An 18,298-nucleotide genomic window follows, 5' to 3' on the forward strand; every position below is an offset into this window, starting at 1 on the left:
TAGATAGATAGATAGATAGATAGATAGATAGATAGATAGATAGTGGATGGATAGGCTGTGCTCTTTGTTCAGTGGAATGCAGAGCGGGTTGGGGTTGGGTGTCAGGAGAGGTCATACCCCCCATGCAGTGCTAATTGCTGCTGACACTAATAGCAGGGAGGAGGGGTAGGGGCTACAAGCAGGGTGTTAAGTGATTATGTGAATGCGGCCTCCAGCTAGGCGTAAAATGAGCAATTCACGCTGAATCAGTGTGTGTGGCTGAGACATCATTACTCAGCCTGTCCCCGGTGACAATAGCTTGCTGCTCACCCAGGGATCCCCATTCCTTTATGACTGGACAATGTATCCCCAGTTTATCTCTCAAACACTCCATTGTACTCTACAGACTCTCCTGAAACTTTTCTCATGAAGTAAAGCCTTCTCTCCTCTGGATATACTGCAGACTGATTGCAATAGGGCACAATGGGAGCAGCATTGCATAACCTTACCAGGAGCACTCCGCCTGCTTTCCCACCAAGTGTGCTGGAAATTAGCATTAGAAGGTATCTGGCAGAGGAGACTTTAGGCTCAGCTACTAACGCTTATATTTCTTGTATTGCTGTGCCAACGGTCCTTACATGAAGAATAAACTCCTTGTTTTTGGTGTTTGGGATGACAAGTCTGTACACAAAGATAATATTGCACTTTAAAGTCAACCTAAGTTATGCTTGAAGCCGTTTAAAGTCAACAGGGCTGATTATCTAAAATCAATGTGGTTGATTATCTAAAGTCGATGGGGTTGCTTATCTAAATTCAATGGGGTTGATTGTCCAAAGTTGACAGGGTTGATTATCTAAGGTCAATCAGGTTGATTATGTCAAGACATAGAAAGTGTTCACTTAGCAAAGTGGGTGTTAGTACATAAGTTGGAGATGAGGTCACCCCAATCCACCAGTTGTACGCTAGCAAAAATCCAGTTTTCTTTTTTTCATTCATCTTGGCCACGATTGAGTAATCAAGTTAATACAGGTTCACCTTATTTAGCAACATTTACTTTGCAACGTAAACATATATATATATACACCAAACAAATGCTGTAAATGAATAGCACCGCTACACCTCTAGTAAGTCAACTCCACTGCCTGGCATATTGGCTAGCTATAGTATTGTGACTATTCATTGGGTTTGCTAAACAGGTTAAAGATTCAGACCGACGTGTACTGATCTCTCATCCCATACAGAAAATTCAAACTAGGACCAATTTATTCAGACACCAACAATCCAACTAGTATGGGCAGTATGAGTAAAGTAAAGCAAGCCCAAAGCTAGAGTAGCACCTCCTTATGCTTGGGCAGATGATGAGAACCTTCAGACAGCTTGGTGGGCTAGCATTTCAAACCTGAAAGTGGAATCTTTTGCTCTTTATGGGGTAAAAGTAATTGAGCACCAGTCATTTTAGAGAGTTTGTTAAGAGATAGGTCACAGGATAAAAAAAATGTAACTCAAGACTTTTCCACCAGCAACAGCCAATACAAACTATGGGCCTTTCAAAGAAAGTAGACAGGACCCCATGCAAAGACCAGCTGCAACAGCTTGTACCCAGCTCTCCAGGATACTACTCAGCAGGACACTTCTTCTCCAGATGTTCCCACAAGGTGAAACAAACTCTTGCAGGCCACACACCCAGGCCTAGTAAAGGATCTCCTCAGGCTGCAGGTCTGGGAGGCACAGACCTCCAACAATGCCTCCTCTCCTGGCTGCAGCCCAGGGGGCAAAGACAAAGGACCTCTTCTCCTACCAAGAGCCCAGGAGGCAAAAACCCTTCTGCAAGTTCACCCAAGCATGCACCACTACCAATAAACCTCCTAATGATTTGCCAGAGAAGCACAAAAAACTGAGTTCAGGTTGACCACAGCTTAGCTGCAACACTAAATTTGAACTAGGGACATGCCAGCTTAAGGCACACAAACTCACACAAACTCCATGCAAATAGTGCTCATATTAGGAACTGATCACAGGACCCCCTGTTGTTGTGCATGCTAAGGTAGATTTTGCCAGGGGATTAATCAGCCTCACTTAGTAGTAGCCACACTTCTGCTACAACAGTGGTTAGGTTAAAGAACATACCTTCAGGCTGCATTCACACCTGAGCGTCACATTTTTGAACGTTTTTTTGAGGGTTTGTATGCGTGTTTTTGAACGTTTGTGTTCAGTGTTTTATAAATTTGGCGTTTTTTAATTAGCCAATAGAGAAAAATATAATCTGCTTCATCATTTGTTGCTATGTTATTCAGCTTTTTCATCTGCTTTTATTTATTATCATTTTATTATTATTTATTTATTAATTGTTTTTACTTTTATGTAAGGGATTAAGGGTTAGGGTTTAAAGGTAAGGGTTAGAGCTTTATTTATTTATTTATTATTAATATTTATTTGTCTATTTTGTTAGGTTAGGGGTTAATATTAGTGTTAGGGACTAGGGTTTAATATTAGGGTTAGGGGTTAATAATAGGGTTAGGATTAGGGTTAGGGGTTAATATTAGGGGTAATATTGGGGTTGGGGGGGTCAAGGTCAGGGTATTTTTTTACTATGTATTTATTTTGTTTATTTTAATATTTTTTTATTATTTTTTTTTTACTATTGCATTTGAGTAGAAAAACGTTCACAAACGCATAACAAAACACATTAACACACTCAAGAATGCTCAAATCAAGCGTTTCCATGCATTTCTATGGAAAAAAAAAATGCTTAAAAAATGCACCAATCTGCCCTATTTGAGCTACAAAAAACCTTTTTTGAGCTTCAGGCGACTTATAGTGGAGATGTGAACCATCTCCAAAAAGAATAATTGATTTTTTTCTTCTCCAGCATTTCGGAGCTTCGAGCTACAAGCTACAAAATGCTGAGGTAATCTTGTTACGCCAAGTCTTGAAACCCGAGTCGTCAATCTTTTACTGATTTCCTTGATAGCCCATCTTTTGTGTGTAACATTTTGTCCCCCTATAATTCATAACTGCCTTTTAGATGTAAGATCTATATAAGTTTAGCACCCACCTGACCTCCAGGAGGCATGGTGGTACCCCCAGAGACAAGATGGGCTTACATTTCACCTCAGGGTGTAGATGACTTAGTCTATAGTGTGATGTGAACAGATAGGCGCCAGTCACATTACAATGCAAAACAAAAAACAGTTTATTGACTTAAAACATCTGAGATAGAGGGGGGGTTCCGAACACCCTGGCATGCAGACTCAATAACTCAAACAGAAGAGATTCCAGAACAGAAAAGAGCCTTTAAGCTGATTCCAGCAATCTGTACCCTCTTAATAGTAACAGTCTCTATTAGGAACCAAATCTTTCCCAGTAGCAGTTGTATTGGTCCTGATGATCTTGAATTCTTTCCAGGCTGTTTCCAGGCTCTTTCCTGGCTCTCCGAAAGTTCCTCATCCAGGGCAGAGTGACCTCTGGAACTTCATATCAGAGTTCAGTCCAGGGCTCACTGGACTGGCAGACTTCTGCTCCAAGCACATGTACAGGCCTCCGGCTTCAAGCCTAATCACTCACCTGCTCCTCACACACCCACTTGGGTGTGAGAGATCTCACTTGGGATTGAGATATCACTTGGCTCTCCCCAAATATTTATACACTCCCCCAGCATGCACTAGTGGCCATAAACCTCCTACTAGTTGGTTAGGGGGAGTATGAATATTTATGAGTCAGTTTTATTGTAGCTTCTCATACAAATACCAGAGGTACCAGTGACGCCTACTGGTAGAAGGAAGAAACCACTGCTTCACCGAGTTTAGAGAAAAACCAAATGAACAAGCAGACTTTAAATCAGCTAGATTTCAGAAAAGTGAGATTGCCTCTAATGCAAACTTAATGGAGGGGCCACGGCATTCTTTTATGAACACTATTTTCTTCTTGTACCATATGTATACTGTATGCTTTAATCCTCCATAGCATATCTTAGAGTATTGGTTGTGATATTGATGTTAAATACCGATTGCGTGTTCTTCCGAAGTTACCCTCTAACTGTATCTGCTGCATACCCTTCAATAAAAACTAAAATTAAAAAAAAAATTAAAAAATCAGCTAGGTTGTCTACCACCCAGCAGAACTAAATTTGACTAATAGTCCCTGTTTAGGCCAGGATGGCTGCTCTAAAAAATTACTACTTAGTACTGAAGGTGTTTATACCACTGTATATGGCCAATGTATGTGGAAATCCCCTCAAATAATTAAGTTCAGGTGTTTCCTCTGAAGGGTAATGTTAAAGTTACAGCATACAGTGCCATTTTAGACAATTGTGTAGTTTCAACCTCGTGTTTGGTGAAGTTCCTTTTCCATTCCAGCATGACAATGCCCCTGTGTACATAGCCAAGTCCATAAAGACACGGCTTGATGATCCTGGTGTGGAAGAACTTCAAGCCAACCTACAACCATTAAAATAACTTTTTCCTGATGCCAATCCCTTCTTCCTCTCCCACAATTGGAGAATATTTCCTTAATTTCTGTATTAGGTTTGTAATCATTTTAGTGCTGCACCAGAGCACTTTCTTGCGAGAAATAGGTAGGGTACCCCCTGCCTCCTGCAATGTCCATGTCAAACATCTCAGGTCCACATCTCCAGAGAGTGCACATACATTATAGGAGAGGAGGGGTAGGACCAAAATATCGGGGGACTGAAGTTCTACTTTAAGTGCTTTTATAGAGCCTGGAGCTCAACTCTACTGAACACCTTTGGGATCAATGGAAAAACCAATTGCGAGCCAGATCATCTTATCCAAAATCAGTAGCTGACCTCACAAATGTTCTTTTGAGTGTACCTTTATAAAAGCCTTGACCTCAACCCTGACAAATTGGGTGAAATGTGCAGCGCTTATGTGATCATATAAACCATAACAAATAATATTACAAAAAATGTGAATAATAAATGATGTGATCAAAAATACTCCAAGCAGTCCTCTATTATGACATGTGATATCTATAAATAGAGGAACTTGGATGTGTGATGTCCAAAAAAAGTCAGTGACAAACTTCAATCATGTGTGATGATAATCCTCAACCACATGTGGATATGATATAGTGACAGTCTTTAACTTCAAATATGTATGATGTAATAACAGTTGATAGTAGATCCACCACCGAAGACACCAGAAGCTGCTTACCAGAGGGATTGAACTCAAATAGTTGTACACCTAGTGAGTCAATCAAGCTTTGTAGTATAATATACCAAGAGGATCAGATGCTCTATCCAGATATGACCTCCAGATGGACCTCCGAACAGGTGTAAGGTATGGATGGACTCAGTAGATATAGGCAGTCAGCCCCACCATTAAAAGAAAGAGGAAGGCATATAGCGTAACTCTGTATGGAAATTTTAATTGATCAAAAGCAAAGGAAATACGCTCACGTGTTTAGCAGTAAAATCAAGCGCTTGTATAAAAGAAGACAGTGGTCTCAGCATATCCTCCCAAACCTCAACCCTATTGAACAACTTTGGGATAAATTAGAACATCAATTGCGAAGCAGGTCTTCTTGTCCAACATCAGCAGCTGACCTCACAAATTTTCTTTGGAGTCTATGGAGGCACATTCTCACCAACACAGTCCAATATCTTGTAGAAAGCCTTCCAAGGAGAGTGGAGGCTGTTATAGCCTTACAGAGGAAGGGAGGCAAGTCCAAATTAGTTATTATGTACACTTATGAAAACAGAAGTATAGTGACATTATAGAAGCATTTTAACAAAACTGCTAAATTGACTGTTAAAAGGCAAATGAAATTCAATGTGGAGCTGTCAAAAAAGACCTGGAGAAGGACTTAAAATACCGGTTGGTTAAAAAACCTTGCAGAACCACTCAATGCCATGGGGTAGCATAAAAAGCAAAATAAAAATCTTGGGATGTAAAAAAAACGGAGAAAAAAATACTTGGCGCCATTATAGTACGATTAAGCTTGCAATAGATGCATTAAAATTTGACATGACATCGCCATGCTTGTTCCACAGAAGTTGATCTCTGGCCAACTTTATTGCTGTGTGTACTCATAAAGAATTCCATGGTCACCTCCCTTACTGTTTATCCTTTTATGTCTTCCACTTACATGTTTCAGATAAGAAAACTTCTTTCTCTGGACCGTTGTTTTGTCCATTGTGTCACAAACACCTACAAAAAGAGGAACTTTCCCATCATCTTCAGCATGAGATGGAGCATTTGTCTCACATGTCAGACAGGTAATGTATAGAGCGCTAAATGTTTCCTACAGCTAAAGCAGAGACGGAACCATCCAATGGACAGATAACCCTCAATGTCACCTGTCTGCCAGACTGACTCTGTCATGTCAAACTCTGGCTCACCTGGCCGTCTAATAGCATCAAGTTAGTCTCCTCTGCATGAAAGTCTGATTTCGCTGCTTGACAAGCAGCACAGTAGGTTGGTTTTTCTGGCAACATAAACTGGCTGTCCTGTCTAAAGCTGGCCATACACCAGTAGAATCTTGTAAGAAAATGTTCATTTTTGGAAAAGCTCATTACATTTTCTAATGGTTAGTGGGGTTAAATCAATGAACATTTTTTCATGGTGACAAGAAAATTTGAACGAGCGGGATGGAAAATGTTTTTGTTTCTTATCTGAAGGAGTATAATTCTAACAGTGAATGTGATTTTTGTTTGGGGAAAAATTATGCATATTGCGATAAGCATTTTTTAGGCACCTAAAACCTGTATACTACGTCTGGGATTCCACTCAAATTTTAAAGGCCTTTGAACAAAATGAGTTGACTCAATGATGGCAAGGCAACTAGGCAAGGAAGGGTGAATGCGCTGAGGAACTATTTCTCCAAAATTTGGAATGATAGTCTGAACACTATTCTACTGGTGTATAGGTAACCTGCCTCTATAGTCTGGCAGGTAACAGAATGACTCACAAAGTGGGCTGACTTTGCTAGCAAGACAGGTTGACTCTTCTGCCTAAATCTGGCTATACATGGGTCCAAATTCATCTCTGCTGAACAGGCCGAATTTTGGTCCATGTATGGTCAGGGAGGTTGTACAGAAGTTTAACTACCGATCTAATTCTGTACAACTGCCTGTCGGATTTTCCGCACTTGATCAGTGCCACAGCAGTGCTGATCAATGTATTCTGATGGTGGGGAAGTCTCTCCTCTGTCAGAATACAATAGCTAAGCGGGGCGGATTCCCCCATCCCCATAAAATATGTGGATTGGGGAATTGGGTCAGTTTTTTTTTTGTTCAACCAGCTGGTTGAATGAAAAAAACATCCAATTTATGGGCTGCAAAACAGACAGCACACTGACTGACTCTCTTAGCTGAAAGGTATTCTAGACTGACTTTCATGGCTGAAAGGTGTCCCAGATTGACTCTGTTGGCCGAAAGGTAACCCAGGATACCTTTCAGCTAAGAGAATCAGTTTGGGTTACCTTTCAGGGAGTCAGGCTGGGTTACCTTTCAGCAAAGTGAGTCAGTTTGGGTTTGGGTTACCTTTCGGCTAAGAGAGTCAGTTTAGTTACCTTTCAGCTAGGAGAATCAGTCTAGGTTACCTTTCAATTAAGAGAGTCAGCTTGGGGTACCTTTCAGCTAAGAAAGTCAGTTTGGGTTTCCGTTCAGCTAAGAGAGTCAGTCTAGGTTACCTTTCAGCTAAGAGAGTCAGTTTAGGTTACTTTTCAATTAAGAGAGTCAGCTTGGGTTACCCATCAGCTAAGAGAGTCAGTCTAGGTTACCTTTCAGTTTGGAAAGTCAGTCTAGGTTACTTTTCAGCTAAAAGAGTCAGTCTAGGTCACTTTTTAGCTAAGAAAGTCAGTTTAGGTTACTTTCCAACTAAGAGAGTCAGCTTGGGTTACCCTTCAGCTAAGAGAGCCAGTCTAGGTTACCTTTCAGCTAAGAGAGTCAGTTTAGGTTACTTTTCAACTAAGAGAGTCAGCTTGGGTTACCCTTCAGCTAAGAGAGTCAGTCTAGGTTACCTTTCAGTTTGGAAAGTCAGTCTAGGTTACTTTTCAGCTAAGAGAGTCAGTCTAGGTCACCTTTTAGCTAAGAAAGTCAGTTTGGGTTTCCGTTCAGCTAAGAGAGTCAGTCTAGGTTACCTTTCAGATAAGAGAGTCAGTTTAGGTTACTTTCCAACTAAGAGAGTCAGCTTGGGTTACCCTTCAGCTAAGAGAGTCAGTCTAGGTTACCTTCCAGCTAAGAAAGTCAGTTTGGGTTACCTTTCAGCTAAGAGAATCAGTCTAGTTTACCTTTCGGCTAGGAGAACCAGTCTAGATCACCTTGCAGCTGAAGAAGTCAGTCTGGGGTACCTTTCAGCCAAGAGGCTTAGTCTGGGTTAACTGCCAGCCGATAGAGTCAGTCTGCATCTAGCCTTAGAGACAGGGTGGTGCCAGTTTCTGACTCTCGAGAGAGTCTGTTTTAATTACAGTATCTGTCAGACAAGGAGTCCAGCAGCCCATAGATGAGTCAGTTTGGGTTGAACCAAAAAAATCGGACCTGATTCCCCTATCTGCACATTCGAGGTGGATGGAGGAATCCTCCCCTCTGTATTTTGACAGTGGGGAGACTTTGCTGCAGTCAGAATATACAGATCAAGCAGGAACCGATCGACTCCTGTGCAACCACAGTACCCACGCATGGATCGTAATTCAGCCCGCCCCTGCTGAAGTGGCCAAATTTCGATGCGCGTATGGCCATTGGCCTACTTCAGTCTCTGTGTTGCCAGAAAGGAAAGGCTGCCTGTTTTATCCATCATTTAGAAGAGTGTGAGAGTGTTATCTGCCAGAGATCAGAGTCCATTTCACCCACAGACAGACTTTCCTGTCTGACAGGCAACAGATTGACTCTCCTTACTGACACATAATATAGAGAGTGACTCAGAATTTACCAACTCTCATCATTTACAGGAAATAACACAAACATACATCTTCATGGCCATGAAACCATTGTCATTCCCTGTCTTGTAAGCAAAGTGCAAATGCTGAAAAAAAAACACAATTCCTGTTTTAAATATCGGTGCATCAGGTTATTTTTAAAAATATATCAAGATTGCCAGCAAGTTTCTTTACTACTTTGTGAAACTGCAAAAAAAAAAAGGAAACTTCCGAAAAAAAATTCCTTGTGACGTTGTGCTGTGTGTTTTTGTTGAATGCTTATTATTGCTTTGACATTTAACTGGGTTTGCATGGAGTAAAAAAGAAACAAAAAGATCGCCACCTACAGGTGAGAAAGGTTAATACAACCTATAACTGTGCATGCGGATAAAAGTGTATGTACACCCTAACACTGTGCATATTTACTTTTTTTTTTGGCCAGTTAAATATGCCATTGAAAGTGTTTTGTTTTTTCTGTTTGAAAAGTGCAAAGAAAATACATGTTGGTCCTACCAAAAATCCAATGAGCTGAAATCCTGAAAGCTGCTGCTGATTGTTATTAATTAGCATTATTCCCAGCTCTCTCCATGGACTATGGAGCACCTCCTCCTTGTTATAGAGATGAGGAAAGGGTTTGAGTGTTCTGTAGTCCTAAAACACTTCCCTTCCTAAAGTGACAATGTTGCTCCTCCATGGATACAGTACAGTGAGTGAACGTTGTCACCCTAGGTCAGGAAGTCTCAAAAATGAAAACGAATGCAGCCACTACATCTAAGGTCTGATAAACTGCAGTATGTTATATATATACAGGTATATAGCCAAAATATAAATATAAATACTATATTGCAGGTCATCAGTCGGGTGGCTGCCTTCGTTTTCTTTTTTTTCCCTTTAAAAATAGTTTTCATCGAAAAAAAATATATACAGTATATAAATTATATATATATATATATATATATATATATATATATATACACACACACATATACAGTTGTGCTTATAAGTTTACATACCCTGATTTATGATTTTTGGCCATATTTTAGAGAATATGAATGATAACAGAAACTTTTCTTTCACTCATGGTTAGTGTTTGGCTGATTGGCTTATTATCAATCAACTGTGTTTACTCTTTTTAAATCATAATGGCAACAAAAACTACCCAAATGACCCTGATCAAAAGTTTACATACCCCAGTTCTTAATACCGTGTGTTGCGCCCATTAACCTCAATGACAGCTTGAAGTCTTTTGTGGTATTTGTGGCTGAGGCTCTTTATCTTCTCAGATGGTAAAGCTGCCCATTCCTCTTGGCAAAAAGCCTCCAGTTCCTGTAAATTCTTGGGCTGTCTTGCATGAACTGCACGTTTGAGATCTCCCCAGAGTGGCTCAATGATATTGAGGTCAGGAGACTGATATGGCCACTCCAGAACCTTCACTTTATTCTGCTGTAGCCAATGACAGGTCAACGTGGCCTTGTGTTTTGGATCATTGTCATGTTGGAATGTCCAAGTGCGTCCCATGAGTAGCTTCGTGGCTGATGAATGCAAACGTTCCTCCAGTATTTTTTGATAACATACTGCATTCATCTTGCCATTAATTTTGACCAAATTTCCTGTGCCTTTGTATCTCACACATCCCCAAAACATCAGTGATCCACCTCCGTGTTTCACAGTAGGAATGATGTACCTTCCATCATAGGCCTTGTTGACTCCTCTCCAATTGTAGCGTTTATGGTTGTGGCCAAAAAGCTAAATTTTGGTCTCTTCACTCCAAATGACTTTATGCCAGAAGGTTTGAGGCTTGTCTCTGTGTTGTTTGGCATATTGTAAGTGGGATACTTTGTGACATTTGCGTAATAATGGCTTTCTTATGGCGACTCGACCATGCAGCGCATCTTTCTTCAAGTGCCTCCTTATTGTGCATCTTGAAACAGCCACACCACATGTTTTCAGAGAGTCCTGTATTTCACCTGAAGTTATTTGTGGGTTTTTCTTTGCATCCCGAACAATTTTCCTGGCAGTTGTGGCTGAAATTTTAGTTGGTCTACCTGACCGTGGTTTGCTTTCAACAGAACCTCTTATTTTCCACTTCTTGATTAGAGTTTGAACACTGCTGATTGGCATTCCCATTTCCTTGGATATCTTTTTATATCCCTTTCCTGTTTTATACCGTTCAACTACCTTTTCCCGCAGATCCTTTGACAATTCATTTGCTTTCCCCATGACTCAGAATCCAGAAACGTCAGTACAGCACTGGATGAAAGATGCAAGGGTCTGTCAGGAGTCCAGAAACTCATTGACCTTTTATACACACACACTAATTACAAGCAAACAGATCACAGGTGAAGATGGTTAATAGCCATTTTAATAGCCATTCAAACCCTTTTGTGTCAACTTGTGCATGTTATCAGGCCAAAATCACCAGGGTATGTAAACTTTTGATCATGGTCATGTGGGTAGTTTCTGTCGCCATTATTGTAAATATTTTATTATATTTTTTCATGTGACAACACTGAAGAAATGACACTTTGCTACAATGTAAAGTAGTGAGTGTACAGCTTGTATAACAGTGTAAATTTTCTGTCCCCTCAAAATAACTCAACACACAGCCATTAATGTCTAAACCGCTGGCAACAAAAGTGAGTACACCCCTAAGTGAAAATGTCCAAATTGGGCCCAATTAGCCATTTTCCCTCCCTGGTGTGCAGGTGTGTTAAATTTGGTGTTATCGCTCTCACTCTCTCATATTGGTCACTGGAAGTTCAACATGGCACCTCATGGCAAAGAACTCTCTGAGGATCTGAAAAAAAGAATTGTTGCTCTACATAAAGATGGCCTAGTCTATAAGAAGATTGCCAAGACCCTGAAACTGAGCTGCAGCATGGTGACCAAGACCATACAGCGGTTTAACAGGACAGGTTCCACTCAGAACAGGCCTCACCATGGTCGACCAAAGAAGTTTTTTTTTTTTTTCACAATAGAAACCAAAGAAGTTGAGTGCACGTGCTCAGCGTCATATCCAGAGGTTGTCTTTGGGAAATAGACGTATGAGTGCTGCCAGCATTAATGTGCTGTGTGTACAATAATGAGGAAAAAAAATGAACTTAAATGATTTTTCGCAAATGGCTGCAATATAACAAAGAGTGAAAAATTTAAGGGGGTCTGAATACTTTCCATATATATATATATATATATATATATATATATATATATATACATATATCTTTTTTTTTGCTGATTTGAATTATTGGTTACTTTTATATTAATTCTATAAAATATTACAATTATTTATTTTTAACCTAATAGAATATATTTAACTTGAATTCTATGTCTTCGCAGTGAGTCTGACATTGTTCCGGAGTCATCTCAGAATATTTCACAGGTGAGATGTGATCTGTAAAATACAATTATAAGGCCAGGAAGAAGGAATGTGTTGGGCTACGTTCACATGGGCACATTGCTGAGGATAGCTTGCTGCATTCATGGGGTAAACGCCGACTTGCAACACAACATTCTGTGCTATGGCTGCATACATACTAGCTGATTAGCTGTGGCCAAAACTTGGCAAAAATTCTGGCCATAGGCTGTGTTCACATGAGTAAACGTTGTCACCCTAGGTTAGGAAGTTTCAAAAATGAAAATGAATGCAGCCACTACATCTAGGGTCTGATAAGCTGCAGTATATTATATAAACAAAAGTATTGGGACACCTGCCTTTACACGCATACAAACTTTAATGGCATCCCAGTCTTAGTCCGCATTTGTGAGGTCAGGCACTGATGTTGGACAAGAAGGCCTGGGTTGCAGTCTCCACTCTGAGGTCAGGACTCTGTGCAGAGCAGTCATGTTCCTCCACCCAAAAATCGCTCATCCATGTCTTTATGGACCTTGCTTTGTGCACTGGTTCAAATCATTTGGTGGAGGGGGGATTATAGTGTGGGGATGTTTTTCAGGGGTTGGCCCCTTAGTTCCAGTGAAGGGAACACTTAAGGCGTCAGCATACCAAGACATTTTGGACAATTTCATGCTCCCAACTTTCTGTGAACAGTTTGGGGATGGGCCCTTTTTCTTCCAACATGACTGCGCACCAGTGCACAAAGCAATGTCCATAAAGACATGGATGAGCAAGTTTGGGGTGGGGGAACTTGACTGGCCTGCACAGACTCCTGACCACAACCAGTTAGAACACCTTTGGAATGTATTAGAGCGGAGACTGTGAGCCAGGCCTTCTCATCCAACATCAGTGCCTGACCTCACAAATGCGCTTCTGGAAGAATGATCAAACATTCCCATAGACACACACCTAAACCTTGTGGACAGCCTTCCCAGAGGAGTTGAAGCTGGTATAGCTGCAAAGGGTGGGCCAACTCAATATACAGTATATATATATATATATATATATATATATATATATAGCCAAAAATATAAATATACTCTAGTTCAACTTATCAGTCTTAGTGGCTCCGTTTGTTGTCTTTTTTTTTCCTATTAAAAAAAAAAAACGATGAGTGATTACCTATGAACAGCAGTGGTTCTGGTCATTGATTTGTACAAAGTATAAATCTGACTGCCTCCACTGACAGTTGCTGTTGGTTGCACACAGTGTGTCCAGGCACTGTTCAGGGATCTACCAATTCTTGCCGGCAGCTGAGATTTAATGTAGAAAAATGTAAAATAATCCATTTGGGTGGCAAAAATATGAATGCAATCTATACACTGGGGGGAGAACCTCTGAGGGAATCTAGGATGGAAAAGGACCTGGGGGTCCTAGTAGATGATAGGCTCAGCAATGGTATGCAATGTCAAGCTGCTGCTAACAAAGCAAACAGAATATTGGCATTAAAAAGGGGGTCAACTCCAGAGATAAAACGATAATTCTCCCACTCTACAAGACTCTGGTCCAGTCGCACCTGGAGTATGCTGTCCAGTTCTGGGCACCAGTCCTCAGGAGGGATGTACTGGAAATGGAGCGAGTACAAAGAAGGGCAACAAAGCTAATAAAGGGTCTGGAGGATCTTAGTTATGAGGAAAGGTTGCGAGCACTGAACTTATTCTCTCTGGAGAAGAGACACTTGAGAGGGGATATGATTTTTAATATACAAATACCATACTGGTGACCCCACAATAGGGATAAAACTTTTTCGCAGAAGGGAGTTTAACAAGACTCGGGGCACTCATTAAAATTAGAAGAAAAGAGGTTTAACCTAAAACTACATAGAGGGTTCTTTACTGTAAGAGCGGCAAGGATGTGGAATTCCCTTCCACAGGTGGTGGTCTCAGCCGGGAGCATCGATAGTTTAAAAAAACTATTAGACAAGCACCTGAATGACCGCAACACACAGGGATATACAATGTAATACTGACATATAATCACACACATAGGTTGGACTTGATGGACTTGTGTCTTTTTTCAACCTCACCTACTATGTAACTATGTAAGCTGCGCCTGGCACTTTTTGGCCATGCAAATGTAGCCTTAAAGTGGAGTTCCAAGGAAAAAAAAAAGAAGAGAAGTCAGCAGCTACAAATACTGCAGCTGCTGACTTTTAAAATAGGGACACTTACCTGTCCAGGGTGCCCACGATCGTCTCTCCTGAAGCTGACCCGTCCCTCGGCTCCCAGGTGGAGGAGCTGGCATCTTCAGTAAGGGAATCAGGAAGTGAAGCCTTGCAGCCTCACAGCTTGGTTCCCTACTGCGCATGCAGGAGTCTTCTGAGACCTGTGTGTCTCCCAGAAGACGGGGGTGGGGGGGCGGACAGCCGGACATGGCGTAGATCGGATACTGCAGTGATCTCTCGGCGGAAGTGGGAGCAAATACCTTTATTAGACAGGTATCTGCTCCCCCCTCCCCTCCGAAAGGTGCCAAATGTGACACCGGAGGGGGGACAACAGCAGAAGTTCCATTATTGGGTGGAACTCTGCTTTAAGCAGCCCATAGATTGTGTGATTTTTTACATTAGGTGGTCATATAGATAAAATATGGCTTCTGATGGTGACCGAGGAGGCAAATCCCCTGCCTGTCCTTACCCCTTCCCTGACCCTCGCATCCATACAATACCTTAGCTTAACTCTCCAGAATAAGTCCTAATATCTAATGCCCCGTACACACGGTCGGATTTTCTGACGGAAAATGTTCTATGGGAGCTTGTTGTCGGAAATTCCGACCGTGTGTAGGCTCCATCGGACATTTTCCATCTGAATTTCCGTCACACAAAATTTGAGATCGGGATCTCAAATTTTCCGACAACAAAATCCATTGTGGTAAATTCCAATCGTCTGTACACAATTCTGACGCACAAAGTTCCACGCATGCTCGGAATCAAGCAGAGGAGCAGCACTGGCTATTGAACTTAATTTTTCTCAGCTCTTCCTACGTGTTGTACGTCACCGCGTTCTTGGCGATCGGAATTTCCGATAAGATTTGTGTGACCGTGTGTATGCAAGACAAGTTTGAGCCGACATCCATCGGAAAAAAAACATGGATTTTGTTGTCGGAATGTCCGATCGTGTGTACGGGGCATAATACCACCAGGCTGCTCCTCATGAAACACTTCCTCAACGCAAAGGAACAGCACTTAAATCTATTCCCCGCACAACCACATAACTTATTAACCAAATATAAGAACCCATCTCCATTCCCATAGACACCATAAGTGGAAAGAGGACCTCAAATACATAAAGCGTCACCCATTGGGAACGCAATAGTAAAGGAGCTCTTTCTTTTCTTTCCTTTCCTTTTTTTGCTTCTTTCATGACTCAATTTAATAGTGATACGTTGTTGTTAGACATTAAGACGGAGAAAATAAATGTTGATCTCGTTATACATTCATAAGCTTCACACCACAGATCTACTCCAAATACCGTTTTGTACACATGTTTTGTTTACATGATGACATTGTAACCTGACTTTATTTTTTTACTCAATAAAAACTTTTTGGAAAAAAAAAACCAAAAAAGAAAAACGTTCGATTCCTCCATCTCCACAGTCAGTGTTGATGGGGGAATGGCTCCCACAGTACTATGGTGCTCTGACGGCGGGGAACCTTCCCAGCGGACAAAATACTTATTTTTTTTGCTGTCCTAACTTAGACCATCAACACCCAAAAAGTGAAGGAGTAAAGAGTGAGCTGCCCTTCAAATCCAGTTGCTAAATGTGATAAAAATAAAACACAGATTATCACTATACCGGGGCAATAATCAGGAGTACAATACAGAAGGAGAGGAATTCCATGTGCAGTTGCTCATTACTGGAAATTTTGGGATATTCCCAAGGTTCTAGAATTTCAGCTGGCAATTGCAGAACTACAGAGCAATAACTAGGTCTATGTTATCTACCATTGTTCTGTTTTCCTTCCAGAATGGGGAACAAGCCATTTATCATTCAATAAAATCCTTTTCAAGTTAGGAGGAAAGCGTGCTAGTCCAACATTCCAGAATGGGTGGACAGAGACTCTCCATTCATCCTCATCCTCTGTGACTCATCTGGCCAACTTTTTTAATGCCACTGGGAGCTTTATACCACGGCATATTAGCACATTACTTACCTGACAAAGGATCCCCTCTGGCCAGGGGCAGACTGACCATTCCGGCACTCGGGCACTGCCCAAGGGCCCCATGCCACTAAGGGGCCCGATCAGGGTTGCCAGCCTCAATAAAACCAGGGACAGTATGTAAAAATCTGTTTTTTTTTTAACATCCCAAGATTATAGCTGCCCCGCCTTTTCAGTACCTTTTCAGTGTGTGTGTATGTGTATACTGTGTGTGTATACTGTGTGTGTATATTGTGTGTCTGTGTGTGTATACTGTATGTGTGTGTGTGTATACTGTGTGGCCCCATAATCTATTGCCTGGGGGCCCTACAATCTCCTATTGCCTGGGGGCCAATCTCCTATTGCCCGGGAGCCCCATAATCTTCTCCTATTGCCCGGGGGCCCCATAATCTCCTATTGCCCGGGAGCCCCATAATCTTCTCCTATTGCCCGGGGGCCCCATAATCTCCTATTGCCCGGGGGCCCCCTGAGTTGTCAGTCCACCCCTGCCTCTGGCGCTGTGGTGTCAGAGCTCTTGCCTGTCATAGGCGCTTCCATTTTCTCTCAGTGTTCCTTCCGGGTTTGGACTCAATGGCCGCTTGATTGGCCAGACTGCCATGACGTCACTCCTGCGCATGCACACAGGAGTCACATCACTGTGGCACAGAGTGGTGCCGTAAACGTACTACACTGAGCTTCGCTTAGTGTATGTTAAAGTGGAGGGCCACCCTAAAATAAAAAATAGCATCAAAAATCGTAAAAAAATAAAAAAAAAAAACATTTGAAAAAAAAATTTTTTTTCAACTTACCTGAAACCCTTGTTGCTAGGCAGTCTTCCTAATCTGCCTCTTCCTATTCCGCGGCGTGTCCTGCTCCTTCGTGAGTGGCCCAGTTGCCTTCTGGGAACTGTGTGTGTCCCAGAAAACAACGGGGCCATTCACAGAGCGCCGCGCCGCTCGCGCGTGCGCAGTAGGAAACTGGCAGTGAAGCCGCAAGGCTCCACTGCCTGTTTCCCTTAGTTAGGATGGCGGCGCCGGCAGACGATCCGATGGACAGATCGGCCTCGGGGGGGGGGCGACATCGCGGACTCACTGAACAGGTAAGTGTCCTAATTAAAAGTCAGCAGCTACAGTGTTTGTAGCTGCTGACTTTAAAAAAAAAAAACAAAACGGCCGGAACCACCCTTTAACCACTTAAGCCCCGGACCATTTGGCTGCCCAAAGACCAGAGCACTTTTTGCGATTTGGCACTGCGTCGCTTTAACTGACAATTGCGCGGTCGTGCGACGTGGCTCCCAAACAAAACTGACGTCCTTTTTTCCCCACAAATAGAGCTTTCTTTTGGTGGTATTTGATCACCTCTGAGGTTTTTATTTTTTGTGCTATAAACAAAAAAGAAGAGCGACAATTTTGAAAAAAAAAGCAATATTTTTTACTTTTTGCTATAATAAATATCCCCAAAAAATATATAAAAACATTTTTTTTCCTCAGTTTAGGCCGATAGAAATTCTTCTGCATATTTTTGGTAAAAGTAAAAATCGCAATAAGCGTTTATTGATTGGTTTGCGCAAAAGTTATAGTGTCTACAAAATAGGGGATAGATTTATGGCATTTTTATTTATAATTTTCTTTTACTAGTAATGGCGGCGATCAATAGATATGTGCGATTAGTTTCGTATGAATTTTCGGAAATTCGTACATTCGTGAGGATCCGAAATACGAATTGCTATGCTTCCGAAATTTTGTACGAAATTGTTACGAAAAGTTAATGAACCTAAAAGTTAAAAACCCAGGAAGTCAGCACAGCACAGTGGTGGTGGGAACGACTCATAATGATAAATTCATCATAACGAACATTCGTAATTGTTACGAAAAGTTAACGAACCTAACGAAAATTCGTATTTAGTACGAAATTTCAGA

General features: G+C 41.5%; 1 protein-coding gene across 1 annotated transcript in view; it reads left to right on the top strand.

Moving 5' to 3' along the window:
* The window catches only part of LOC141134717 (E3 ubiquitin-protein ligase Rnf220-like), a 52,463-nt gene that overhangs the window by 9,880 nt on the left and 24,285 nt on the right, over nucleotides 1-18,298 (top strand). The window contains exons 2-3 of the mRNA XM_073624154.1: nucleotides 6,094-6,214; nucleotides 12,190-12,232. Coding sequence (XP_073480255.1) covers nucleotides 6,094-6,214; nucleotides 12,190-12,232 — 164 coding nt within the window. The remainder of the gene's footprint in view (nucleotides 1-6,093; nucleotides 6,215-12,189; nucleotides 12,233-18,298) is intronic.

Source organism: Aquarana catesbeiana, linkage group LG03 (genome assembly GCF_042186555.1).
Source record: "Aquarana catesbeiana isolate 2022-GZ linkage group LG03, ASM4218655v1, whole genome shotgun sequence".
In the NCBI taxonomy this organism is placed as follows: Eukaryota; Metazoa; Chordata; class Amphibia; order Anura; family Ranidae; genus Aquarana; species Aquarana catesbeiana.